This window comes from Argopecten irradians, chromosome 9 (assembly GCF_041381155.1).
Source record: "Argopecten irradians isolate NY chromosome 9, Ai_NY, whole genome shotgun sequence".
Taxonomy (NCBI): Eukaryota; Metazoa; Mollusca; class Bivalvia; order Pectinida; family Pectinidae; genus Argopecten; species Argopecten irradians.
Window position 1 is genome coordinate 14,040,237 of NC_091142.1, and position 17,331 is coordinate 14,057,567.

Genomic DNA, 17,331 nt, shown 5'->3' on the forward strand with positions numbered 1-17,331 from the left:
CTAAACAATTTCTTTTAAAAGTTAATCATTCTATATATTAATGATTATTTTGATAGAATTTAGTTTCATTCAAGCTAGCTATCCAAGATTGATATAATATATCCGCGTTTGTAATGCTGTACTGAGTATCTTAAGGTTTTTTTACCTTGTATGATGACTATACTTTTACAATATACTACATCCGTATTTGGTAATGATTTTTGATGTGATTTTTTAATTTTTATTGCTTGATAAATTACATTACCTTTTGGTTATTTATCTAAAACTTATCTAAACACTACAAAATTGTCAAATCCATGAGTAAAACTTTTGATGTCTTCAATATCCTGAATTTCTCTGAATTGACACCGACACACACAAAACTGAAAGTAACAGGAGATTTCCTGCTTGACCTTTACGTGGTATTCTACTAATACGAAAAGCAATTTCCAAAAAATCAGGTATAAGAGCTATGACTGTTTTCCCAATGATAAGCTTGATAAAGTAAGGAAATATATTTTACTCAGAAAATACTGGATGATAAAGAATGACGGACATTACCTGGGTGGGATGGGGGCGGTTTTTATCTACGGTGAAAATTGAAATATATCTGACAGACATGTGAACGCCGCCCAAAAAACATTACAGAGAGTCCATGTGGGTAGTTATGTTTGTGTCGTCAGTTCTTTGTGTGTCTCATGTCATACTTTTCGAAGAAAACAATGTGATTGGACTCACAAAATAATGACGTCACACTGGATACCTAAGCGAAAGGGAGTGAACTTTGTAATATGCAAAGGGGGAATATCGATGCTATGCACTAGGTCACCAGTAGGATAGTACAGACACTTAGAATGCAATATATGTACTAGATTATCTCCCCCTACCTAGACACTTTAAAGAGGGAGACAAAATTATTCTGGGCCCATGCCAGTTCCTTAATTTTAGATTTTCCCCAAATTTTAGTAATATTTTTATATTCTTGAGACTAGTGGCGAATGGATAAACATATATATGTATCTAATATATACTAAGTTCTATATTATTGAATATTCAGTAAAACATATTTATAACGAACCCCTAATGACCAACAAAATCAATTCGCTATACCGGTAATATAAGCATAGTTTGTTATACACATATTACAGACATCTTATAATTTAATAAAAACTTTGCATTTTGACAGAATATAAAAATCACTTCATCATAACCATGAATTCATTGTGTGTTCATTATTAGCAAGTTTTACTGTTTAGTACATATTGTAGCAGGAACATCATAATATCGGATTCTATCTCCTTCAAATTCACTATCTAAAGTTTTCCGTTTACTCAGGAAATGTGTACATGTCCTGCCCATGCCTAGAGAGAGGAACAGTTTGATTATTATAAATTACTGTTTGTATCTTTATTTCTGTACTTATGTCAATACCAGGTATTTCTCTACAAAGCTGTTTGACCCAATTCACAATATCGAGAGGGGCTTAAAGGGACAATTCACTCAGGCTAATTCTTTTACATATAACCAAGAAGCAAAATATGGCATAAATGTATTGTTCTACATTTCTTATGAAACATATGACATAAAATATTGACAAATTCCACGTCAATGTTTAGTATTTTAATTGATACCATTGTAATTACAAATCGTCGATCAATACAATTAACAATATGTACGCTGTACCCATATCCGTGCCTAAGTCACACACGTTATGCAAATGAACTACATATACACTGTTGAGGTGATAAAATTATTTTTTAGGCAAGACAATTTACCTAATAAGGTAAACACACTACTGTCAGAGCGATTTGAGCAGTTCTAGACAAAAGTAGCATTACTCTACGAGCAAGGGACAGGGTTCGGCATACAAGATGTTTGACCACAATTAGGATGGCGGACAGCGAGCGAGTTTGCACCTTTCACACGCATTTCACCACCATGAGATTTTCTGACATATCACATAAATCACATGATCTAATATTCTCCATATCACAGAATTAATAAAACAACATGTGTTATGATCTGAATTGTTTAATGTTAATCATTCATTAGGGCTTTATTTTATGAAAAAACTGGATTTTTTCTGATATATGTTAGAGGTACATAATCTGATGTTAGAAATACGTTTTTAGTGATGAGAGAGAAAGATAATCCCATTGTATGATTACATCAGCCTATATCCTGTCCAGGTGACCTAACGAGAAATTCTCAGGTGGGTACAGGTCCAGTTTGTTAAGTGATATAGGGGTGAGGTTTTCTCAGAAATCTAGCAAGCCAATCTTTTAGGTAAACATTACAATACATACTATCAGTGTCCTGTCACCTTGGCTCTTTAAACCTAGAGGTGGGTGTTGTGTATTTGTTAAACCTTAAGTACACTGCATGATGTCTATGATATAAGCTGATTGATATCTCACCTAATTAAATAAGAGTCGGGACATTTTCTACTTGTAAACAGGTTTAAATTAACTTCATTAATATTTTATATGGGAGCTCAGGGAATATTTGATAAGTTTGCAAGAAGGAAGTAACACCAGCGAGTTTACAAAAATGACACGGGGTAGTTACTGACTGTAGGTTGATGGTTTTTCTCTGGGTACTCCATCCACAGTAGGTGAGTTGTTAAGATGCCCTGACATATTACCATAAGTCCTCCACCTCTGGGTTACACCAGTTGGAATTCCATATGGTGCTGTTGCCAGGTACTGACTGCTGGTCTGTGGTTTCTCTCTGGGTTCTCCGGCTTTTCTCTACTAAACCTGGCTCATCCTTAAATGACTATGGACGTCAACCAATTCAACCAAGTCCAAAAAATTGTTCTCAATTTTGAGGAGAACACATTTTTTGAATGTTTTGAAGTTCTTTCAACCAAAGAACAAACATTCTATACAGACATAGCATTGTGTAGGTAAGAATTCGTATCATAGAAAAAGAAACCAGATACTTCCTATATACAGCCTAAGGGGGTCAGGTATGTTTATACATGGTGGCTGGACGAACGAAAACATATACAGTCACCTTTTAAGGTATATATGCTAAACTCTTTCATCCCCGCAGACACATTTGAACTCTTCTAAGCCTAAAGGTGGAACAGGTCATTTTGAAATTTTAGGGGTGATTCTGCTGTGAATGAGTTGATTTAATTGTCTTCAGTCAGGTTAAAGGGTCTAAGTGGTTGAAAATTGGGATAATAAAGAAATTATGTAGACTGCTGATAATATCTGGTGCTATGAGCGTGAAAAGTTACTGTAATATTTTTCATAATAAAGGAATTTTACTTTAATTTCGTTCTTATACATAACATCTGAGTGCTGCACAATTTCTATTGTAGTTTGTACCTTAAATTTTATTTACTACTTCTTCATATCTCCCTTCAATTTAGTGACATATGTTCAAATGGCATGTATGTAACATGCTGTAATATAAGTCTAGAGGTAAAACCTGGCCTATCACATAGTACAATACATTGCATAAACTTACATTGAAACCTGCATTGATATATAAGTGACCACCTGCTGAATAAGACCACTTCTCTTAGGGTCCCAAATGACCAATTTATACACAAAACAATCTGTATAAAGACCACCTCACTTTAAAGACCATTTTTCTCCGTCCGTTGCATGCTTGCATGCATTCTTATTTAAATTGTCTGTCTGTGCTCCGGTAAAGCATCAACATTTTATACCATACATTGATTACCCACCCATAGGGGGAAGAGCCATTTTGACAGTGATTATGGGATTTTGTACATTAATATATTTTGGCTGAGAAATGAAGTCTTTGAAAAGCTGACCAGTCACATGCCTCTTTGAAGGCTATGTAGAGAGTGAATCCTACTCCAAAGTCATACAGTCAACCATATTACCATTATAAATCATACAATGTTCATCAAATGGCCAGACTACCTGTGTCATCTGTTGTTGCATACACAGCCTTCAATTTTGCAATGGCAATGATAGTAACTCCTGGAAAATCTAGGATGCCTGAAAGTCAAATCATAAAAAATATCAGTAATAAAATGGAAGATTAATACTCAATTTATTTACTGTTATTTCTCCTTGTATTGTTGTAGCCATTGATGGTCAGTCCGATGATGATGTGGTAGACAGCAGACGAAGGCTAACTAGGACAAGGTCGGAGGATGACCTTGACACCATTAGCTGTGACAGCCATGATGAGGTAGGTCAAAGTCCAAGTAAATGTGTGAGTGTATCTTTTGTTTCATTAGTTACAATAACTTCCCTAATTAACATCTAATATTACTTCAGAATTTGTTTTCTAGGCTATAAACTAAACAACAAAACTGTGAATCAATCTACTCTACTAAAAAAATATATTTACATGTTTTAAGCTGGATGTGGTTGATCATGAAGAAGAGACTGAAAAGTCACGGAAGCTAAATATGAGGAAAATCCTAGTCAATGGAATACTTGAAAGTGAGGAGACGTACCTGTCCTGTTTGGACGAACTTGTCAGTGTAAGTAACAAGCATTTTCATTGGCTTAAAAATCCGTGTTATCAAGCCCATTTTGGCATTACAAAAGAATCATCATAAAAACTTTTTATTATTTATTAAGATAGCCCACTAAAAACCACGTACAAAATATAATTCAAATACTTTGGGTGTATATGGGGCTACTCACGTCAGTACAACACATATAAAACATCAGTACAAAAAACTTGACTCTGCTTTATGAACGATAGGAAGCAAGCATTTCAAGATAGTATCTTGATCTCTTATCTAAGAGAAATAAATAGCAAGACTCGAAAAACCCAGAGAATCATGAAAAATAGACGATCATTAAATCAGAGAAAAAGATTAAAGACTTTTTATGGAATAACTTAGACCATTTCTTTTATGAAGTTATTTGATGGAGACTAGTATATAACTGTGAGAACGCAATTTAATCCAAAAGATTACTCTTCTCTAAATACGTGGTTTGACTCCAACTACAAGCGAATAACTGTGAGAAACCACTAGAATTCGATAAATAGACTCCTACTTAAAGAAGTGATTGATTTGATTCCAGACTAACAAGCATAAGCGTGAGACACCACATAACTCAGAAGTATTCTTAAAGAATGGATTTGAGTCCATCAATTAACTGTGTATAATTTACCAGGTAAAAAAGTCCAGACTAACAAATTTTACTTGGAATACTCTTACTTAAACATCAGACGATTTGACTCTTTACATTAAAGAAAGATGATTTTATGCTACACAGCGATATACTGGAGACTTGACCTCAGAAGATTGACCCGTTACTTAAAGAATTGGTTTTGATAAATTAACTGCAGAACATTGAAATCATAAAAATCAGCCTAGGGTCATTGCCAAGGGCAGTATATCTAGTGGAATACACAATTCCCCAGAATTCAATTTATCAAGGTATTTTTTCTACACCTTCATTAAAACTTGTATGATTTTTTTTTCACAGTTTAAGCGTAAGTTACAAATGAGTTTTGAGACGACCCCTCTGTGTTCCGTAGAGGACATGTCGACCATCTTCTACAAAGTGGAGGACATCCATGTTCACCACAAGACATTTGTGTCCAGTCTGAAGGAGAAGGTTGACCAGTGGTCAGATAATCAGGAGATCGGCCGGATATTCAAGGAACTGGTCAGTCTTAAATCAAGCTTCATTATTTCAAGGAATAGCTCACTTGTCAAATTCATGCTTTGAGAAATTTCCTAACTTACTGCCTTCAGGATTAGCATAAAATTGTTGCTGCTCAAGCTTACAAGGAGACATAGATATATACATGTATATGTAACAATTTTCTGTTGGCTTTTGCAAAATGTAATAGGTATTTAATAAAAGATAATGGTCATGCTTGTAGAGTTCAACAATTACAACTACAAAATTAAAAGTTCCTCTCACTTTAAGAACTTAATCTTGATATACTTGTACATGTAAATTTCGCGGGTTGTCAATCATTGCTATGTTCGTGTTTTCTGAGTGATATGCTCAGTATCGAGATCCGCAAAATATTGACCCTGCGAATTTAAAGCAATACACAGTATACAGTTGTTATTATGTAAATAAATGATATTATGTTATTTGAATCTTTTCTGTTTACTTTCAGATTGTGTTTTTTCCAACCTATAAAGAATTTGTGGAAAATACCAATAAAGCTCTAGAATGTGTGGCGAGGTGTGGCAATGAAAATTCAGATTTTAAGAAAATGGCCATAAATGTGGTACGCATTATTACATTAGTATGATTATTATTACTGTATTTCTTTAATAATTATTAACTTTTTATTGATATTTTTAAATTCAATGGTTCATTGCTTATTCAATATGTATTCTTTGTATTTCATTATCAAGCCATGTGTTTTTTTACCGTGATAATAGTATGAAATTGAATATAACAGAGTTACGTCCTTTTTGGGAAGTTACGTCATGTGTTTGGAATTGTAACATTATACTTTTCTGAGAAAATTATGTTAGATTTGCTCTCAAATTAATAATGTCACCATAGATATCTTCCCATAAGGGAGATCATTGTGTAATGTGCAGAAACTGTGTAGATTTGACGAAATAATACAGAGGTTTCGGGATAGTAATGAAAGATTGATATGGAAAGGTAGGAAATGCATACAAAAGAAAATTAAAATATATAGTAGTTACAAAAGAAGCATCACAGTGACATGAACATAGGTCCATCAACTGTACGTCAAATTCATTTGCTTTAATTATAATTTTTGTGGTTTTATATATTTCAGTAATTAAGCTATTTTCACTTTCTTTTTTCTTACAGAAAATAGCAGGACCACAAAGTGGTGAACTGATAGTCACCTCTTTAGAAGGTAAATCAAATCTGTTCTGTTATTCATATAATGTACAGATTCCTCAAGTTATACAAGGTTTGGTTAACAAGATTTATTATGGACCTGTGGTGAGGTCAACATAGTGTTTTACTAATTTGGTAGAATAAAAGACAAATCACAAATAAATTATTAACTTGTTTACTTATTTAATTGAAATGGATAAAAACCCTTCTATCATATTTTGAGTTGATAATCCGGCTTTTGTATAGATATTTTATTATGTACATTATATATGACAGATGTGTTTCTTTTTCAGAAATACTGTTTAAGCCTGTCCAAAGATTGCAACGGAATACTCTAGTTTTACATGTGAGTATGCATCTGTTCTATATAAATAACCTAATATTCGTAGACCTACAACTCACATGTTTTTAGTTTTTCATGTGGTTTGGTGTGATTGGTGTAATTCAGCCAACGTCATTTAAGGACGTGTCAGGTTAAGGATAAAGAGGAAAGCCAGAGTACCCAGAGAAAAACCACTGACCACGGTTTGTTCTTAGCAACTGCCCCATGCAATGAAAATTCAGATTTTAAGAAAATGGCCATAAATGTGGTACGCATTAATTACATTAGTATGATTATTATTACTGTGTTATTTTAATAATTATTATTAACTTTTTATTGATGTTTTTAAATTCAATGGTTCTTCATTGCTTATTCAATATGTATTCTTTGTATTTCATTATCAAGCCATGTTTTTTTTTACCGTGATAATAGTATGAAATTGAATATAACAGAGTTACGTCCTTTTTGGGAAGTTACGTCATGTGTTTGGAATTGTAACATTATACTTTTCTGAGAAAATTTTGTTAGTTTTGCTCTCAAATTAATAATGTCACCATAGATATCTTCCCATAAGGGAGATAATTGTGTAATGTGCAGAAACTGTGTAGATTTGACAAAATAATACAGAGGTTTCGGGATAGTAATGAAAGATTGATATGGAAAGGTAGGTAATGATTATTTTTCTCCCACATACAAAAGGAAATTAAAATATAGTAATTTCAAAAGAAGCATTACAGTGACATGAACATAGGTCCATCAACTGTACGTCAAATTCATTTGCTTTAATTATAATTTTTGTGGTTTTATATATTTCAGTAATTAAGCTATTTTCACTTTCTTTTTTCTTACAGAAAATAGCAGGACCACAAAGTGGTGAACTGATAGTCACCTCTTTAGAAGGTAAATCAAATCTGTTCTGTTATTCATATAATGTACAGATTCCTCAAGTTATACAAGGCCTTAACAAGATTTATTATGGACCTGTGGTGAGGTCAACATAGTGTTTTACTAACTTTGTAGAATAAAAGACAAATCACAAATAAATTATTAATGTGTTCACTTATTTGATTGAAATGGATAAAAACCCTGCTATCATATTTTGAGTTGATAATCTGGCTTTTGTATAGATATTTTATTATGTACATTATATATGACAGATGTGTTTCTTTTTCAGAAATACTGTTTAAGCCTGTCCAAAGATTGCAACGGAATACTCTAGTTTTACATGTGAGTATGCATCTGTTCTATATAAATAACCTAATATTCGTAGACCTACACTCACATGTTTTTAGTTTTTCATGTGGTTTGGTGTGATTGGTATAATTCAGCCAACGTCATTTAAGGATGTGTCAGGTTAAGGATAAAGAGGAAAGCCAGAGTACCTAGAGAAAAACCACTGACCACCGGTTTGTTCTTCGCAACTGCCCCACATAGAATTTGAACTCTCAACCCAGTTCGAGAGCTTGTGCAGTGGTAATATGTCAGGACATCTTAACTACTATCAGCCACCACAGTCCCATTTAAAATCAGAACGGTTACTATTATTATTGATAATTGATAGCACTGCAGTTTTTATGTTCAAACTTACGTATACTCAATATTTTGTTCATTCATTCATCTTTGATATCTTACTGAACACATATCGTAACATGTTCATATCATTAACTACATGTTAAGATATATTTTTACAGGATTTAATCAAAGTTACACCTGAAGACCATAGAGACTTTGCTACACTCCAGGGAGCACTGAAGATTGCGGACCATAATTTACGAAACTTTGGTGTGGATGAAGATGCATCTGATAAGGTAACTGATAAATTCATTAAACAAGACTCAACAAAGGTTAGAGTCATGTAAAATAATTTCTCTCCTTTCACTTTAAAAAAAATTATGATGTACATTTAATAATGTAAAAGCAGCATAGTAATACATGATCTGAGTTAGATAAAAGTTTTGAAATTTATTAATTTGATATGCTACAAGCATTTCCATTTATAGATTTTGTTTGAAATTATATTGTATCCTAAAAAGGTTTCTCCATTAAAAAGTAGATAAGTTCAGAAAATTTCTGAAAAAGAGTTATAAATAAGATTCACTATAATAGTATATTATTGGCTTATTTCCTATATCAATATTTGTTCTGCCATCTTGTTTTAGTCTGAAGACCAGCGCCACCTGGTGAAGAGTGGGTTTGTAGTAGAGATGGAAGGTCGATCACGTAAGCTGAGATACCTGTTCCTGTTCAGCGATGTTGTTGTCTGTACAAAACACAAAATCAGCGGCAGGTGAGTCTTGTCATAGTACTGTTTTTATCTCCCATACTTCAAAGAGTTATCTCCCATACTACACAGAGTTATCTCCCATATTTTCACAGGGTTATCTCCCATATTACACGAGGTTATCTCCCATATTTTATGCAGTTATCTTTCATACATCAATGGGTCATTTCACATACTTCACAGAGTCATCTTCCTTACTTCACTAAAATCTTTCACTCTCTTTGGGGTGGGACAGGAGAATCGCAACCCGAGGGGTAAGATTCTTAAGTTGTCAAACAAGAGGCTTTAACAGCTTCAGAATCTTCTTGTGCCTCACCTCAAAGAGGGTGAATGATTCTTTTTCTCTTCCTATGTGAGTATGTGCAAAGATCTTGTGTACCTTGCTTTTACCCTAGGGTGAGATAGAAAAATCTCACACCAATGAAATTGTGGATATCCGTGTCCATGGTAAGAGAAAGGATTATCTCCCATACTTCACTGGGTTATCTCCCGTACATCACAGGATTATTTCCCATACTTCACTGGGTTATCTCCCGTACATCACAGGATTATTTCCCATACTTCACTGGGTTATCTTCCTCACTTCACCGGGTTATCTGGTACATCATAAGGCTATGAACTTTTTTCATTGATTGAAATCAAGCTTTACAGCTGTTATAAGTCACTTCAATGGCTTGAATTTAAGAATGCAATGGATAAACTCTTGGTTGCTAGGTAAGAGACAAATAAAAGTATGTGATGATCTTAAATGAAAGATTATGTAATTTGAAATTACATCATTTTAACAGTAGTTGAATATCTGATAAGGGTCTATAAAAACATATGAAATAATAAATCTTGTTACAAGGCCAAGCTGCTAGACATTATCCAACTGTATTTATACGTTTTCAGTGGTTTGTTAATATTTTTTCAGACATAAGGTGCGCTCGTTTGAATGTAAATGGTTCATCCCCATCCAGGAGCTGGTAATGGCCCCAAAGGGTAAGATTTATGTTGTAATTAAAGTTGGTTCTTCAATCAGTAAATATTCCATTATAAGTAGTCATAAAGATGTTAATTCCGTCTTTCTGCAAAGATATTTATCTCAAATATGTTTCAAGGTATTTTATTTAGTTTGTATTAAATAGATTTGAAAAATATTGGAGCCATAAAAAACATTAAATTACAGTATTTATTTAGTGTCAAAACGTTATAGAAAATAAACAACACTAAAAAAAAGAAAACTGTAAAATTCTTGAAACTTCTGTGGGCTATAATTTATTTCAGGAGAGGGGATAACTTATTTATTCTCCAAATATACCATAAAAATGAATGCTAGTAAATGAGATCTAAAATTAGCTGCCATTCTTTATTTTGGAACAGGTGATAAAGTTTATGACTGTAAAGAAGACATTGAGGCCATGAAGAAAAAGATTGTAAGTTTGAAGGCGGAGCTGAGATCAGAGATGCGGAACGCGGAGCCAAACAAAGATGTAAGTCATTCAACGTATATATTTCAGTGATTTGTTTGAAATTTGAGATTCATCATGAAATAATATTTCTAGGTTTCCTTTGAAAATTTTAAGTTGTTGCATGTTACTGACATGCAATAGAAACCATTTTCATTGGAAAAAAAAATATTATAAGTAAAATTCATAGGATTAAAATTCCATCAAATACCTTAATGGGGATATGTAATTTACTCTTGTCTTGTTATTTCCTCGATTAAATTTTCACAATCACTTCAATTGCCCATGATTCTATTGAATTTCTGCATGCTAGCCTATGAGTAATTTCAAAACGAATACAGATTTCTTTGTTTAAAGGTAGAGCAGACCAAACACAAAAACCAAATAGATATGCTTTGTATTGTCTCTCGTCCTAATATAATTTTCTAAATTAACAGAGGTGGTCTATAGCGGGTAAAGTTCAACAGAGGTCAATTGACAAGCTGAGAAAAAAGATAGAAGAGCAGGTAAGAAATTTCAGAATAAATAATTTGCATATGTCAGAGTTATTTGTTGTTGAAATCTTTAATATTGGAAAATTTCAGCTGGTCAGCACAAGGCTTGCCGACTGCTTCTCAGCCAAAATCATTCACAAATTTCATTGTTTAAGTCCTCTGCTAGTGAAACCAGAGGGGTGTATTGTTTAAAGTCTCTGTCTGTTCGTCAATAGGTTGGTTTTTAGACAAAATGTAGAACGAATATACGTACCCGGCCTACTATACCTTTCGGCCGGGTACGAATTGGTCCCTATGTGTCGTAGTGGAGCAGCGCCTCCGAAAATCACTCGGGCACAATTTTCTATACTTTGTTGTAGGTTTCCGATTAATTTATGCGTATACAAGCATTTACATAATTTCGTTATCCTAAATAAACACAACTAGCACTCTTAATATCTACTGTATCGCTCACAAGACGTCAAATTCGTAATTTGAAGACTTCCGGTATATATTCTCTTCAGAAAGGCCTTTATATGTATATGTAAAAAAAAATAATGTCTAGCAGAGAATTTGATATTTTATACGGTTCAGTTTTGTTGTCTAGTAGGTAAGCGATATAAAACAAATAAGATAAAATGGATGCAAGCATTTTAATAATGGTTTGCATAACCATTACTTTGCTCCATTAGCAGTAATAGGCACGAATTGTAGCTCTAAAGACGACATCATCTGTCTTAAAGTCTTTTGAGCTACAATAGGTTGGTTTTTAGACAAAATGTAACAGCACGTAAATGGATTTTTGAGACTTCACACAATGTTGCTTATGAGATGACACAGTTTAGAATCAAATTTGGGGTCAAAGAGTCTGCAACTAAAGGTTACCGATACTAAAAATAGATTGATTTTCAAATGTGTAATATTGTTAATCCTATTTTCTTTTGATGAATTATTTGCCCTTTATTTGTATTTGACCACCAGGAGGCGTCACTAGTCCTGTCTTCGCCTCAGATGCCAATCAAGTTCACATCAAAGGGAGATCACAAGTACATAATCCTGTTATCCAATGATTTCGAGCGTGAGGAGTGGAGGGATGCTATAGACAACCAATTAAAGCATCATTCATCACAGCAGATACAGGCACATAGTAAGTAATGCAAAGCCCAGTATTTGTACATTTTGTAATTGCCAAATTCTTTTTTAAAGTATGATTTACAGATAAAGGTCTATATGTATAAAGGACAAACTTATTTTTTACATTTTGTCCTAAGGTCTTAAGTCTAAAACAAAAATAGTCTTGAGTTTAGATTTAGCCAATCACAGATGACATTACAAAACGTTTTTGTTTTGATAAGCTAAAACTTAATTCTAAGACTATTTCATGATCCAGAGGCTGAGTCTCTTATCCTTAGGGGCCGCGGTGGCCGAGTGGTTAAGATGTCCCGACATATTACCACAAGCCCTCCACCTCTGGGATGGGGGTTCGAATCCCATGTGGGGCAGTTGCCAGGTACTGACCGCTGACCGGTGGTTTTTCTCCGGGTACTCCGGCTTTCCTCCACCAACAATCCTGGCACGTCTTTACATGACCCTGGCTGTTAATAGGACGTAAAACTAAAACAAACCAAAACTTATCCTTGGCTGCTTTTGACTCTGAATTTGTGATATTTTTATGTCTCTGCTATGAAAAGCATATACTTTATAGCTGGTTATGCAGGTAAAAAATGCCTTGATTTAAACTAGAAAATATTTTTATCTATTAAAACTCAATTTTATATCATTTCAGCGATTTAAAAATTTTGCTTTCAGTGTATATGATTCAACCATTTCCTAACATATCATGGATCAATTTTTCGCCATCATAGCGATGTTCTGCAAAATCCCTGTAAATATAACCAACTCTACTCTATTTTGTTTATGTCGTATGCCAATCACGTCCCCATCCTATTCCATCCAATTTTCATATGGAGGTTTTAAATATTGGGGCTTACTGACGTTTCAAATTTCTAATAATATCTTCCTTTTTCATTGATAGATGCCATTCAGAGACAACTTAGTATTCATGACATCCAAAGTATGATCAATGATAGTAAACAGGTGAGTCATCTCCCCTAATTGATGATTAGTTATCTCCCTTTATGAAACCAGCCACTTTAAGGCAAAAATGAAAATGGTGGTTATAAGGTCTGACCGTTGTTGTTGCTTAGAAAGTTATTTTCCTGAAAATGTTTCATTTCAAAAACCAATAAGTACGTCCTCTGTTTTAAAATGTATGCTTCATATCTCACATTCTTCAAACCATTACATGTTTTTGTAAAGAATTTGCTTTTCTTTTACAGAACAAACCATTTTAAAAGAATACAAATAACTTTTGTTTGAATTCCTATCAAATTAATGAAGCTGTGGAATAATTCGCAAACTGTTGTCTAATATTATATATTATGTTTTAGTTACCACAAGTAAACAAGATTGGAAATGTTCTAATGAGAAAAGGTAATTAATCAATAACATGGTTGAATGATTATCAATGTCTGAGTAGGGATATATTTGATAAATTTGAAAAGTTAATGTAACATGGAACATATCAAGGGAAACAAATTAGATTTAATTTTCCATTTTGAACTGATTTTTCACTATAGCATTAATTTAAAAAAAATTATATACTGTGGACTCGTGATAATATGGATGCGGATAGTCTGGAAAATTCACAATCCATACTTGAATATCAGGGATAGTCTGGAAAATTCACAATCCATACTTAAATATCAGGGAACAGATTTGATAATTGACTTTGAAAATGGAATGGGCAGTTTGGAAAATTCCCAATGCAGACAGTTTGGGCTTGGGACGACGTGTTCCGATTATCATGGGTTCAATGTATGCATATAAACCATTTATAAAGAATTAATGTGAAAGGTGCTATCTTTGCATTCTGTGGTTGATTTATGATGAAGTGTTGCTTCAGTTGTAGATTTTCATATCAGAAATTGATGTGTACTATTTCAGATGATGAGATGCTTAACGGTAATCTGAATGTAACGATACACACTTTGGCGGGAGTGGACGAACCATGTGGTAGGTGCTCAAACTTTAAAAGATAGCTAAAGCAACAGGAGAAAAGTTAAGTCTTATGTAGGCAGGCACCTTTGAAGTTAAATATAGGAAGGAAACTTAAGATGATGATTTTGTTTTGAGATTTTGGAATCAGTTATTATCTATTTGATTCAGGTCGTCTGTCTGTCTGTCTGCTTCTGCTACTTCTCCTAAACTACTGTAGGGATTTCAATGAAACTTGGTGACATTAAACCTTATACAGTGGTAAAGTGGTTAAGATGTCCTGACATAACCACTAGTTCTCCGCTTGTGGGGAAATTCCTCTACCTATAAAACTGGCATATTCTTAAAATGGCCTATGCAGTAAATAGACCAAACAAACTGAACCAAATATTCATGACTTTAGGGAGTAAATACGATTTCCATGCTAGTATTATCTAAATAGCTGAGTTCAAGATCAAAGATTGCCCAGTGCCTTGAGAGATGAACTATTACTATCCTATATTTCTATTTCACAGAGGTGTTTTGTCAGCTGGACCTTGACTCGTACGGGCATTTTTTTAAGAAGGCTTGTACCTCTATAAGTACTCTGACGCACATCAGTGAACGGTCGTGGGATGAGGACTTTGAGCTGGAACTTGATGGTTCACAGACTCTTAGGATCCTGTGTTATAAAAAAGACGGAGCCATGGACGAGCTGATAGGACGCAGTGCTCTGGAGGTAATACCAAAGTTTACCACTTACATGACTTACCTTACAGACATACATGACTCTGCCTATTAATTGTTAACTACCTATATGACTTGACCTATTGAAGTCTATTTTCAGTCAAATGTAAGGGAGTATCTCATATTAGTTTGTTGTTTAATTATGTGTAAAGTTGAACTCATTGAAATAATGATATTGGAATTATGAGCCACTAGTATGGTATTGAGCATATCAACTTGATGTTTCCATTTTTAGAAACTTTAAGGTGATATTGCAATATTATTTTGCCATTGACTGTTGAATTAGATCACATTTTTCAGACAATAATTGATTAAATCTGTTTTACTTTCAGTTAAGTTCCAGTTGGTTAAGCAGTACATTTAAAGAACAGAAAATATCCATGAATGATGTAAGTTTTAATTACCTCAGAAAAGTCTCTCTTGGGAAAAGAAAATTACATTGTTTTAATTATAATAATTCAATTCTTGGCTTTTACTGTTATGTTGAATTGAAAATAAAAAGAACATATCAAATATAGTTTTAACTAAATATTTTATATATATGTGGTCATTTTCCATTAATATATAGCAATTGACATTTAAGCATTTTAAATATGGTCTTCAATTTGGTTTCTTACCAGCTTGCCCTGACCTTTTCTGTAATTTGAGCCTCCAGGACTTCAGTACTTTGATGTGTATTTAATATGGTTCCTTGCCAGCTTGCCCTGATCTTTTCTGTAATTTGAGCCTTCAGTACTTTCAGTACTTTGATATATATATTTAATTTGGTTTTTTTTTTGCATTTTGCTCAAACAATATCTGTAACTTTCAGTACTTTGATTGTATTTGTATTTGATAGCTTGGTTTATTAATTTTAGCCTTCAGTACTTTCAGTACTTTGATGTGTATTTAATATGGATTATTAATATTATTAGTACTTTCAGTACTTTATATTTAATTTTTTTCCCATTTGTCCTACTATTCTGTAACTTCAGTACTTTATTATTTGTGTACTTTTACTTGATGTGATGTTATTTAATTTTGTACATTGCCAGCTTGCCCTGACCATTTCTGTAAGACACACACCCAGCAGTAAGACACTGAAGAGACAACCATCTAAAATACAAGGAGGAGTGTTTGGTGTCCGATTAAAAACAATCATCAGGTACAGTAACAAGTTGTTTACAACTCAATCATTATAAACTCTTCATAGACTGAAAGGTCATCTGAAAACAATGTTTATGTCGCTGTCATGAAATCAGAGGGTATACCGACATAAAGTATAAAAAAAGTACAAAAAAACCCACAAAAACTCACAAAAAGAATACTTTTTTCACTCAATTTGGAACCCAAAGTTAGAAAGCAGTTCTGAAATGAATAAAACAAAAGTAGACCAAGTACTAAATAAGCACAAAAGTGACAGTGTTAGTACATTTTATTGTTCTCACAAAAAGTACAGGTGAAGTATAAAAAAAAGTATCTATGCCCTTGTTTCTCACCTTGCAGTGTGTCTAGGTCTCATATCAACGCAAAGACATTCATCTGCAGTGTAGCATCTTTACAAAATATATATCTATAGTTAAACCTGTCTATAATGACCACCCTAGGGAAGTTAGACATTAGACAAAATAGCCAATATAGCCAGGTGGTCTTAATACACAGGTCATTCATATTGTATTGAAATTGGCCATTAGGGACTCATGAGAAAGTGGGCTTATTAAGCAGGTGGTCTTTATACAGAGGTGATGGCTAAGGTAGGTCTATTAATTAGCCATGCTAAATCTAATCTGATTTTAATTATTATTGTTTACAGTCGGGAACACAAGACTGTTCCGACGATAGTGACAACATGTCTGAAGGAGATCGAGGCAAGAGGTTGGTTAACATTAGAATCAATTGTTGTTTCATGGAGATTTGTCACGACTAAAAATGTTACAAATTTTATGATCTTCACAGTATTGATTGTGCTTCAAGGATATTTTAAAGAAGTGAAAATATTGATGATTTCGACATGGAATATAAAAATATTGAATTTTGATTGATATTTAGTATTGTCACTATCGACTGACCACAAATATTTCTATCCACAAAATGATATCAAAACTCCACACCAAAAGAGAAAATACATACAAATATTTCATGTTATACATAAGACGTTAAACCTTATCAGACAAGTGTTTGTTTTACAGGTTTGGATGAGGTGGGAATCTACAGAGTATCAGGAGTCACATCAGAGATACAGAGACTGAAGAAAACGTTTGACAAAAGT

At 33.4% G+C, this 17,331-nt stretch overlaps 1 protein-coding gene across 1 annotated transcript in view; it reads left to right on the forward strand.

Moving 5' to 3' along the window:
* The window catches only part of LOC138331560 (active breakpoint cluster region-related protein-like), a 37,020-nt gene that overhangs the window by 10,630 nt on the left and 9,059 nt on the right, over positions 1 to 17,331 (forward strand). The window contains exons 2-21 of the mRNA XM_069279261.1: positions 4,052 to 4,158; positions 4,331 to 4,456; positions 5,418 to 5,600; positions 6,067 to 6,180; positions 6,744 to 6,792; positions 7,070 to 7,122; positions 8,790 to 8,906; positions 9,258 to 9,385; positions 10,293 to 10,360; positions 10,742 to 10,851; positions 11,265 to 11,333; positions 12,282 to 12,447; positions 13,336 to 13,397; positions 13,751 to 13,793; positions 14,307 to 14,375; positions 14,873 to 15,075; positions 15,416 to 15,472; positions 16,118 to 16,227; positions 16,876 to 16,937; positions 17,252 to 17,329. Of these exons, the coding sequence (XP_069135362.1) occupies positions 4,052 to 4,158; positions 4,331 to 4,456; positions 5,418 to 5,600; positions 6,067 to 6,180; positions 6,744 to 6,792; positions 7,070 to 7,122; positions 8,790 to 8,906; positions 9,258 to 9,385; positions 10,293 to 10,360; positions 10,742 to 10,851; positions 11,265 to 11,333; positions 12,282 to 12,447; positions 13,336 to 13,397; positions 13,751 to 13,793; positions 14,307 to 14,375; positions 14,873 to 15,075; positions 15,416 to 15,472; positions 16,118 to 16,227; positions 16,876 to 16,937; positions 17,252 to 17,329 (1,974 nt within the window). The remainder of the gene's footprint in view (positions 1 to 4,051; positions 4,159 to 4,330; positions 4,457 to 5,417; positions 5,601 to 6,066; positions 6,181 to 6,743; positions 6,793 to 7,069; positions 7,123 to 8,789; positions 8,907 to 9,257; positions 9,386 to 10,292; positions 10,361 to 10,741; positions 10,852 to 11,264; positions 11,334 to 12,281; positions 12,448 to 13,335; positions 13,398 to 13,750; positions 13,794 to 14,306; positions 14,376 to 14,872; positions 15,076 to 15,415; positions 15,473 to 16,117; positions 16,228 to 16,875; positions 16,938 to 17,251; positions 17,330 to 17,331) is intronic.